At 35.2% G+C, this 11,696-nt stretch overlaps 2 protein-coding genes across 2 annotated transcripts; both read right to left on the bottom strand.

Moving 5' to 3' along the window:
* Window positions 1-2,051: 2,051 nt before the first annotated feature.
* On the bottom strand, window positions 2,052-3,583 carry LOC121247029 (cytochrome b5-like). The gene is made up of 3 exons (XM_041145361.1): window positions 3,459-3,583; window positions 2,572-2,638; window positions 2,052-2,503 (listed from the first exon to the last, which is right to left on the bottom strand). Exons 1-3 carry the CDS (start codon window positions 3,573-3,575, stop codon window positions 2,265-2,267), a joined length of 423 nt encoding a protein of 140 aa, XP_041001295.1. The 5' UTR covers window positions 3,576-3,583; the 3' UTR covers window positions 2,052-2,264.
* Window positions 3,584-5,955: 2,372 nt separating this feature from the next.
* LOC121244529 (protein TILLER ANGLE CONTROL 1-like) lies at window positions 5,956-9,228 on the bottom strand. Its single transcript, XM_041142645.1, has 5 exons — window positions 8,918-9,228; window positions 8,766-8,811; window positions 7,947-8,575; window positions 7,611-7,758; window positions 5,956-6,215 (listed from the first exon to the last, which is right to left on the bottom strand). The coding sequence occupies exons 1-5, from the start codon at window positions 8,921-8,923 to the stop codon at window positions 6,196-6,198; spliced, it is 849 nt and encodes a 282-aa protein (XP_040998579.1). The 5' UTR covers window positions 8,924-9,228; the 3' UTR covers window positions 5,956-6,195.
* Window positions 9,229-11,696: the final 2,468 nt, after the last annotated feature.

Below are 11,696 nucleotides of genomic sequence, written 5' to 3'. Positions count from 1 at the left end.
GGAAATTGCTCGATCCTCTCAAGGCATACACATATGTCAAAGGAAGTATGCTTTGCATATCTTGGCTATTCGAGCATGCTTGGTTGCAAGTCCCTCAAGCTTCCCATGGATCAGAATTTTAAACTAAGTAAGGATGAGGGCACTCCTCTAATTAATCCAAGCTTGTTTCAAAGGTTAATTGAGAGATTGTTGACAATTATGAGACCAGATCTTTGTTTTGTTGTCCAACTCTTAAGTCAATTCATGGATAGGCTGACATCTTCTCATTTGGCAGCAGCTTACAAAGTCCTCAGATACATCAAAACTGCCCTTGGTCAAGGCATTCTACTCTCCTCTTCTTCTCAATTACAACTTAAGGCATATTGTGATTTAGATTGGCCATCTTGTCCTGACACTCGTAGCTCTACCAAGGGTTATTGTATTTTTTTAGGTGATTCTCTAGTTTCTTGGAAATCTAAGAAACAAACGATCGTCTCTCGATCTTCAATTGAATCTGAATACATGTCTATGGCAGCCACATGTTCCGAATTAACCTGTCTTCGTTACCTCCTCACTGATCTTGGCATCCATCATCCTCAAGCTGCACTCCTTTTTTGTGACAACCAAGTAGCCCTTCACATCGCTGCCAACCCAGTGTTTCATGAGAGAACAAAACACATTGAACTTGATTGTCACTTGGTTAGAGATCAGATTCAAGCCGGATATTTCACTACAACTCATGTGTCCTCTCAAATTCAGCTAGCCGACATATTCACAAAGGCTTTACCCTCCCATCTGTTACACTCACTCATGCTCAAGATGGGAATAGTAAATTTCTATTCTCCATCTTGACCAGGGGGTGTTAGAGGACACAAGCCAAGCTACAAGTCGTTAATTATTCTTCTGCATTTGTTGTATTTCTTTGTTATATTTTTTTTTTTTTACTTTTATTACAATTACCAGCTAGCAATAGGACAGTTAGGACAATTCTGTTAGTTGGTTATGATTCCTTTTTGTACATATACCATTCTTTTGCCACAGACATAATTTACATTGAGCATAATATACCAGAGGAAAAGTTTTCTTCTCCATCGACCCAGCTCTCTGTTTTTATTCTTCTTGTTTTTACTTTCTTACGGACAGGTTAGACAATCACTGTCGCCAGCTTGGTGGTGGCCATTGGTGGCTCCACGAGCTCACGATTTGGGCAGAGTTTTGTTGGTGTCGAGCAGCTCTTATGGCTTGCTTCACTGGTGGAGGAGTGGAGGTTTGTGGCGAACGAGCCCTGCGAATCAAAAACCACCTTTCCGGCAATAGAAATCGCAGGTGATTCAAGCGGTGGCCGAGTGAGTGGTTTTTCATGCATGGCGGGATGGGCTCAGTTTCATTGGTGCCGAGCAGCTCTTGTGTCTTGCTTTGTTGGTGGCAACATGGAGCTTCGCAGCGAAGGCGGCCCGCCGGTCGAGGACCACATTTCTGAAGACAGAAATCTCCAGTGATTCAAGCGGTGGCTGGTGGGCGCCACTAGAAGAGAGGCTCCCTTTGGGTGACAGCATGCGTCCGTTGCCCACCATGCACGACCTTCATTGTAAGGGACAACCACAACCACAGTAGAAAATGTCGGCAACCACCTATCTCCCACCTAGGTGAGCGGCTGGCCGCCACGGTTCTCCCATGTGCACGATGACGTGCACTTGTTGTGTGCACTGTGCACGCGGGACGTGCATGGCACTGTGCACTTGCTTGCCCGCCTGTGTATGTGCACAGTGCGTAGTGCCAGGGACTTGCAATATGCACAATCCCTCTTGAATAATCTAATATGTACTTGCAAGAAACTCTTCCCAAGGGGCCCAAGGACCTTGCACCCCATAATTATTTACAACTTTATTCCAAACACTCGAGACCCATAGGAAAAACTTAACGGACCGAGGAGGATAGTATCAAATGCAAAAGATCCAACTAAACTTTTGATCAGGTGAATAGCAAGCAACTAAACAATGCAAAGAAAGATAAAGAAACAACTTCAAGATCATTATTAATAGAAATTCGGAATGAACACAATAATTGTTCCTAGAATGCATATACATACATGTTTACTCAGAGCTCAAAATATTGCAAGCTTTACGCTTTTGTTTGGCTTTTTTCCCTTTTCTCGTACAATGTGAAAATGCCAAGGAAAACAAGAGAAACAGAAGCAGAAGGGAAATGGGCTGCGGGAAAGGAAAATGTACTTTGTCTTAAATCTTTAGGCTCAGCCTTAAATTTCATGTAGTGGAACACTTGAACTACCCCTTTTTGCCGTAGTAGCGCAGGCCCAATGCTAGGCCCAAGATCAACAAGGGCACCAGAAATTGGAAGATTTTCATCGCAACTCCTGAAGATTGGTTTTGTAGTTGAGTTGGATTCTGTACGTGTTTCACAGGAACAACAGGTCTATCAATATCACCAATATAATACTTGCTCATCATATTTTTTGCAGAGTTACTGTGGCCTTCAAATTCAAACTCGTCTGTTGCATCCTTTTCTGCAATAATTTAGATTTGTCGTTTAGTTCTCGGTAAGTATTAAACGCGAAAGAAGAGATTGCTTTACCTGTGGCTGATACCAAAACTTCATCACCGCCCGGATGTTCATGAAGAAATTGGGTGACATCGTACACCTGAGATTGCATTCAAACGTATTAGCAGCCACCAAAATCATCAATGTTTTTCAAATGTCAGACCTTAACAACATACCCCCAACAACATCCAGACATGTCCTACTTATCTGACCCCCGATCCAAACAATTCTTTTCAGTTCAAATGATCTCATTGCAACCTCGTTTCGTTGCTACAGTTCAGATTTAGACATCCTCTAACATCCAAATACCCAACTCTCAAATCACTAAATTCATCTCAACTCAAAACCTCTTTATATATGGGATCCATAACATTTTTTAACTCAACACCTCTTTACACATGAGATCTACAACCTTTTTCAACTTCTCATAAATACATCTAAACTTATTTTAACAACCAAACACATCTAAACTTATATTAGGTAGGGCCCACAGAATTCACTCCACTATCTCAACTTACTACTATTCATACTCAGCTCAATTCAACTCAATATCTAAACGCAACCTAAACTATCAGATTTTCTGTAATGATAAACACCAACGATTTGCATTCAAACTTACTTCCACGTTTCCTCTATTTGCACCCCAAATTTTTCAAAACGCTCTGGATAGAAATAAAAATAATATAAAGTTTGAAGATGAAAATTCAAAATACGTTGTAGTTTGAGGATGTGAACGGAAATTTCCCCAGTGAAAAAGTTTTTTCAAGTACTAAAGCAACAAGGAGCACTGCACTTTTGCCCACTTTTACATACACTTTTACACCGTACGTTTTTCAATCTCTTGAGATTTCAAAACCATACATACATGCAGCAGTACTGCCTATTAAAAAAAAAGCCTTTGAAGTTTGAAGGTAGCTTACCTTCCCAAAGACGATAATCCAACAGTCGTTTTTGTTATTGTGCTTCACCACCTCTTCAAACGTATAAACTTTGGCCATCTTTGTCCTCACTGCAGGGTTGGATCTCCGGGAAACCATAATAAGATTATCATGTGTAAATACTAAGGAAGAGAAAAAAAACAGAAAATCTCCAAATCTGGCTAAGATTATTTACGTGTGTGTGTGTGTATGTGTTTTCTTACAAGACACAGGGGTTGATCGCTCAGAAACCTGAATCCAAACAAACTACATGGGCTGCTGGGAGAGTGTTAAACCAGTTTATGTAGCTTGGTTCAAAAGTTTGAAGTTGACTATGAGCAAGCATCGTGAGGGTTGGTGGCACAAGGTCAATCTGGGGAGCCACCCTGCATGTTCAACATTCCGCCACGAGCATCACCTTGTTTTCATGGCTTTCTTCTATCTTCTCTCTTTCAAGTTTGACTGCCTATCTTGTCTCTCCGGTTACTCAATTTGAACTCCCATGCTCCTAGATATGCATTATGTGTGCAAATAGGTTATTTATAATGCTACTTGCTAGACTCCTATCTTATTTTCATTCTATTTTTATAAAAGTGTTACTTTCTATTACTTTTGAATCGGCTCTTTATTTAATTCTTTTAAAAAAAGAAATTCAGAGTCTGATGGACAATATACTACTTCATCATAGTGGATTAAGAGTGAGACGCGGGTGGTGTACTTTGTAGAACTTTTCATATATATATATATATATATATATATATGAATAATGCTATATACTACACTCTCATTATATTTTGATCATATTAAGTAGTATGTAGCACATTAATTATCATTAGATAATAAAGAAACATGTAATAAATAATTATTTAATAATGATAAATGTGTCATATCTAACTTAGTGAGATGGTAATATGGTATATAGAATTTTCTAATATATATATTATGTATGTATAACATAAAGGGGGCGCACCTTGTTCGACTCATTTGGTTGGTATTCTAAATGTCTAACTCTTGCCATTGGACTGACCCAAATTGTACTTATAGAGAACGTCACGATTGACGACTTTTATTGGGCCGATCGGTAATCGAGTTTTTGTAACAACCATAATTAAACGTATAAAAAAACAAAAAGTAACTAAACGTATAATATTATTACGATCTCAAGGGATAAAAGAATTTTGCCAAATAATTGTTCAATAATCATAAAGCTTTTGGATTGACTCTTTAAGGGCTTGTTTGGGCTTCAGATGAGATAAAATTTTTTTATCTGATCTCATTTCATCTTATTTTTAAATATAATTTAAATATAAAATTTTCAAACTAATTATTAAAACTTTTTCAAACTTTGAAATAAAAAATAAAAAATAATTTCAACTTTTTCAAATTTTCGAACAAAAATAATATTAATAAATTATATTTTTATAATATTTTTTATTCAATTTTTTCCTTTTTCTAAAATTTAAAAATTACTTAACTTAAACTATCTGATTATTATTCACAAACTATCTTACTATTATTTAAAAAATTATCATCTTATCTCATTCTCTAAATCAATCTTAACATTTTTTAAGAGAGTTTTGATAATGTTAGAAATTTCAGTCGGACGATCTATAAAAATATATTAAACAAATAGCAAAAGTACTGATGTTTCATCATTCCCAAAACTGATATAAAATTCCAAATTTTACCAAATCGAAGTCAACATTTAGCAATTTCTAACAAAAACATCTTTAATCAATTTTGGCTATATTGTATCCGTTAAAAATAAAAAATAAAAATAGCTTATCAGAATAGGAAGAAGACATGGGCCCTATGATAGATGGGTTCAGCCCACTAACAGATACTTTAAAAGTTCAACTGGGATTCCTCTGTTAAATGGTAGTGGGCTTCCTTATGCTCTTTGCAACAGCGGATCACCTATTGATTGGTAATTAAGATTTGGGCCTGCAAAGATTGATAATTGAGGATGATGCATTTGAAATTGTTCAAATCCATTCTACAACAAGAGAGAAATTTGAGGAAATTAAAAAAAAAAAAAAAAAGAATTATTAACTTAATTGGAAATATTATGTTTCATCTGCTAACTTAATTTAATGATATACGTAATTTTATTTATATTTTAATTCAACAAATAGCATAAACGGTCGTAGATGGTATGATTTAGCAAGAGCAAAGTTTTACTTACAAGATTCATTTTGTCAGTTTTATTTTTAAATTAAAATTTCAAATTTCAAATTTTATAACTTTCTGTATATCAATAACTGATATGTGGAGAAGTAAGTTTTTTGTAAATTTTTCTTAAATACAAATAGCATTTTTCATATTACTAATTGTATAGCATGATGTGTTGTTGAGATTATAAGACTAGACTTAACATAATCTTTTTCAATATTTAATTCTTCTAAAAGTACTTAAGCCGTACTTGGGTTTGTAAAATGTTAAAAGAAACAACAGGTTGAGAAGGTTGCCAAAAAAATGTGCAATAGTACTGATGCAATTGTTTGCATTGAATTCCTATTGCCTGCAAGTTTTCAAAGCATAAACCATCATAGTGCATCAGTTACGGGACAAACCAAACTTCCATCATACACTGAAACCTAAAACATCGAAGAAAGTTGCACAAGAGAAATACATGATCCAACAGTTCATATACAAAGAGAACCTCAGAAATTACTGTCCTTGAAAAATTATTTCATCATAGCAATCACAAAAAAACAATCTCTAGGAACCAGGTCCTTAATCAAAGATCCACTGTAGCACCTGCAGCAAGGGGGCAAAGGTATCAACAAAACCCACATCTAATTTTAATTACAATTAAATGAGTTAATTGATCAAATGCATAAATGAGTTTGATTTTGATCCGAATTTTTAAGCGTGGAAGACATATTGACCCAATAAGATGATTTATTGGGTTTTGATCAATAGTTCAGATGAGATGAGATTGGATGTTTTGAAAAGTAGTTGAATAAAATATTATTAGATATAATTTTTTAGTATTATTTTTATTTTAAAATTTGAAAATGTTGAATTGTTTATTATATTTTTATATAAAAATTTATAAAAGTTGTAATGATAAGATGAGATGAGATAAGGAAGTTTATGTATCCAAACCCAGCAATCTCGAACATCTCTCGTAATATTATTTCATTTCAAAAAACAAATGGAGTAGAGTTAAACAGATTAAACTGCAACCACTATTAAATATCATCCATATGATAACAGAATGATTTGAATATATATATAATTAAAGGAGGAACCCTTCCTGGTTGGATTTATTACCCAATATTAAGGTTGCGTTTGGATGTTAAAGTGAGTTGAGTTGAGATGATAAAATATTGTTAAAATATTATTTTTTAATATTATTATTATTTTGATATTTGAAGAAATTGAATTCTTTATTATATTTTGTGTTAAAATTTAAAAAAATTGTAATGATAAGTTGAGAGGAGTTAAGTATCCAAACAAAAGGAGTTCCTAGAGTTATTTTTGTACTGTAGAAGGGACCCATTAGCACTTGACGAATTTTATCATATGGAAAATGACAGTAAGGATGGCTTCTTTGTTGTGAGCCCACACTGGCCCTCTCATGCATGGCAGTTGGAGAGTACTTACAACTAGAACAGGTTAAACGGTTGAGTATGGTACAAGAAAGAAGGCTAGGGCTTTAGGGTAAAATGGCTATGGAATTATTTTTGAGCACAAACCACCTGGGTCAAACTAATTCCATATACTTTTGGCTTAGATTCTCATAATTAATTCACTTGTAGACAAACATCAATGAATCACTCTTGAAATTAGAAGACCGAATGAGACTCTATACTCGTTCTTTTAATAAACAGACTTGCAAATAAATTTTTTACGAGTAAGATTGTAGGGACATCATTTAGTTTTCTCTCTCCCGGAAAATGCTAAAACATAGAGAGAGAGACATGGATGTGGTCGTGGTCGTGGTCATGGTAGCGCTTGGATATGGAACATATGTGTGACTGTGTCCCAATCATTTGGGGTTCAAGATTGACAAGATCAGGCTGTGTAGGCACACCCATTTGTACTTAACATTTCAGCTGTATGCTCTTAATTTTCTTTGCTAACAATCTGGGAAATGAGATGGTTGGGGAAAAAAACTAGGGCTCTAGTTAAATTTAGAAGAATTACCTTGAGTAGGAAGAAGAGTGATGAACTCAGAGTCTCCATGTTTGACATTGGGAACAGGTCCTATTGCACCAGGCTTCAGGCAATCTGATTTCTGCATCTTTGCATCAAAATCTGGATGGATCTTCCTCTTCAACATCTTCTTCATCAGCTACACCATTATTGCAAATTATTAAAACCAATTCATCAAACATAGCATACTCCATTATAACAAGCTACCACTTCCTAGTTAAAAACTATAATAAAAGAAAAATCATTATAGTAAGCTTAATAATGGATATCGGTTGTTATATTCCTCCGTCTCAAGAGAGGGTTTTGTAATAAAACAACATTACTCACTCGTTGCAAGTTTTGGATCGGACGTGAATCTTCTTTTACACGAGGAATAAACTTCTTGGCAAAAGAGAGGCCATTCTTTGCTTTAAGAACTGGCTTTTCCCCTGAATTTGGGACTTTTCCAGAATCAAATTCCCCTTCAACATCAGCATCAGCCATGAAAAGATCAGCCAGTGTTATTCTTTCTCCTTTCTTTTTCTGTTGCTCCCCATCCCTGTTCAACTCAGCATTGAGTCCTGGAGACCCCATAAATGGAGTTAGAGGAACATCATCATCACCATCAAGGTTGCCATTATCAGGATTGGATTCGAAATCTTCAAAACTGTGTCCAAATGTTGTGGACATCAATGGATTCAGTTCTTCATGTTCGACATTTTCTTCGTTGTCATCATCACCATCGCTTGAATATTCACCTTCTTCATTCTGCTCATCCTCTTCCTCGCTTTGCAAGACCAAATACTCGTTTCGTTGGTTGAAGGGTTTTAGAGGGTCGAATCCCAACGTTCCAATGGTAAGAATGCCATCCCTCCAGCCATCAAGCACTTCAACAAGAGCAACTTGTTTGAGTAACGCCTGCTTGTCAGTGTTTTTTGTAGCCAATTCAGTTGTTTTCACATTTCCAGCAAGCCCATCTGTGCAAAAACACAAAATGCAGATAGATCATAAAAGCTTTCTGAAGTGACAAACACTTAACATTTAACTGAATGGTTGAACAAGACGATAACATAGTATTTTAAAATTGATGCAAGGAATATTTGAGCAAAAACTGTGAATTCTTTATGGTAGGAATCAATAAAGACCAAAGTCGGGAAATAATCAAACCCTTAAGGACGGTATGATGAAACCTCTTGTGCACCCAGTTGAAGATCTGTGACAGAGAAAGAAGATAAAACAGAGAGGGAGTCAATCCATAAGAGCTCTGAGAGATACAGATGGTCTATCTAGAAAAGAGAATACATGTTCTACTCACTCACCTTCATTTTCTTCTTCTCTCCGCTGGAAATTCTGATTGTGAGATTTATGCTAGTGTGCTACAAAGGAAAGGTCAAAGGGAGATGATTATTGGGGAGAATCAAAAGCAGGCAACCTGAAAGGAAGAAGCAGGTGATGACACGTGTCTGCGAAAAGTGGGGCCTAGTATCTAGAGATGTTTGTGATACTCATGGTATGTTCGAAGAGCCACAATGTTGGATATCTCTGGCTTGATCGATGTGCCGAAATTCTCGAAAATGATATGCTTCCTCTCTGTTTCTTGCTATGCTACTTGCACCAACTTGTGGAATTCCTGTTTTGGATGAATACACTACCTCTTTATATGCCATTGTTGTTGTTTTCTTCTTTCTTCTCCCCCCCCCCCCCCCACCCTTTTTTTTTTTTTTTTTTTTTTTTAAGCCATGCATTGTTGTTTATTGCAAATAGTTTTTCTCACAATTATCCGTTAGATCTTAGCTTAATACTTGCAAGCATCTGTGCATACCATGTCAAATCTTATAAGCTATGAATTAAAATAAAAGGTGTTGAGTCGATCCTAACTTCAGAACCCAATCCCAAGGCAATGTCAATTGAAAATTTTTTAATAGTTGTGTTTGAAATCACAATTATACCTTATAATCAATTGTGATGTTGTTATTGATGCTTATCCTTGAAATCCTTAGCGGTAGAAAGTGACATGAGCTGAGATAAAATTTGAAAATTGAATAAAATATTGTTAGAATATAATTTTTTAATATTATTTTTATTTTAAGATTTGAAAAGTTGAATTGTTTATTTTATTTTTTATGAAAATTTAAAAAAATTATAATAATTAGATAAGATCAGATCAAAACGGTTGTAAAAAAAAAAACGAGACCTAAGATAGGATACATCCAAGGTTTTGCTATATCTAGGAGAGAGGAGGCCTAGGAGTCTATAGAAGCGACGCGTGTGGCTCTCTATAAAGCATAATGGCATGGCGACATGCGACACTTGTGCACCTATCTCGTGGAGTTGCTACTCTAGTAAACTTGAAGATTAACTGCATGGGGGACATTTGATGGGTCGTGTGTGCCTTGTAGGTGGACGGAAAGTTATAAATCAAAATTTGAAACTAGAGTTACAAAAAGGGGACAAGAGCATTAATTGAGAAAAAAACATGTAGATGGGAGGAAATAGCTCCTCACTCTCATATTGATTGGCCTAGTTTTCTCATTATCGTCCCAACGACATAAAAGCTTCAACAAAAAGTGCATTGCAGTGAATACAAAGCATATATCGTCAGGTATTACCGGGCCAAAGTTAACACCTTTTGCTTTAACGACATAAAAGTTAGTTAGCCTTTTATTCGACCCAAAAGTATCAAATGCTTTCTAAGATTCTTCATATTGATTGGCCTTCCTAGTGCTTGAATTTGACCAATTCCACCAGCTTTAATGTTATTGATTACCCAATCGCCAACAAGTATTGCGCTTATGTTAATGACGTCGTTTTCCCCAACTCTAGTACAAATAAGTGATCTTGCATTTAATTACTTTGCTTCCACTGAGTAAGAGTTATTCCGAGAAACTACCTGGTTTGTTTTTACAGATGAGATGAGATGAGATAAGTTGAGATTAAAATTAAAAGTTGAATAAAACATTGTTAGAATATATTTTTTTAATATTATTTTTGTTTTAGGATTTGAAAAAATTAAATTATTTATTTTATTTTATGTGAAAATTTGAAAAAATTGTAATGATTAGATGAAATGAGATGAAAAGAATTGTGAAAACAAATGAGCTAAGCTGAGTGTGAGAGATCAATAGACACGTGATGTAGGATTTATAAAACTTATTGAACATTTAATACTGATCGAGAAATTAAATGGGGTAGCTATAAAATAGTATGAAACCTACTTTATACGTTTATATATATATATATATATATATATATATATATATATATATCTGTTTTTCGGTTTTAGCTGTTCATCACCAAGCAGTACCATTGTTAATTGGTCATGGTTAAGAAGCACAAGAAGACCACTATTCTGTTTTTCTTGTTGCGACACATTGAAAAACTACAAGCAAGGCTAGCTAGCTCCCATATAGAGACAGATACGACACATGATATACACAGAATGTTCCACCAAAAAATCAAAGCTTAGCTGGAATTTCTTAAAGAACTTAGCCAAAGGGAAACACAACCATAGATGAAGTCCTGTTGATGTTACTGATTTTTGACCCTTGGTATGTTGTCTGCTACCGGCAAAGGCTAAAAAGCCTAGAACCAATTAGGATGGTATATATGGTTTTGTAGGCTTTCTTGTTCTTCCATCTGTTGCTGCCTAAATGTTAGTAAAGACCCTTCGGATCCTCCTTAAAAGTAAACTGATTTAACCACATTCATCTTTTACAAGCTTAAATTGACCATATCAATTAATCCAATTTGATCTTCGATAATTACCGTCTCAAGTAATCTAGCAGATATGAACCTTCATCTTTCGATTTGTTACTCGAAATAACGACAAAATGAATTGTGTTATCTTACAATCTAATTTGATCTTTAGAAGTGTAATTAACAAATGAAAAATGCTGGTTTTTTATTCTGAGTTTTTTTAACCTAGTTAGACCGACTAATGTTTCTCATATAATTAAGTTGTTCTCCATTTAAACGGTTATCTTTGAATCCACTGAAAGGTAACATATCTGAGATGAGAAAATTTATAATGAAGACAAGCATTGTTTTTAACAGATACTATATATACCGAGCTAGCTAGGTAGGGGTCATGCATAGATA

The sequence above is a fragment of the Juglans microcarpa x Juglans regia genome, chromosome 1S (genome assembly GCF_004785595.1).
Source record: "Juglans microcarpa x Juglans regia isolate MS1-56 chromosome 1S, Jm3101_v1.0, whole genome shotgun sequence".
Classification (NCBI taxonomy): Eukaryota; Viridiplantae; Streptophyta; class Magnoliopsida; order Fagales; family Juglandaceae; genus Juglans; species Juglans microcarpa x Juglans regia.
Note: the sequence above shows the minus strand (reverse complement) of the source record. Positions and strands in the feature narration are given on the sequence as shown.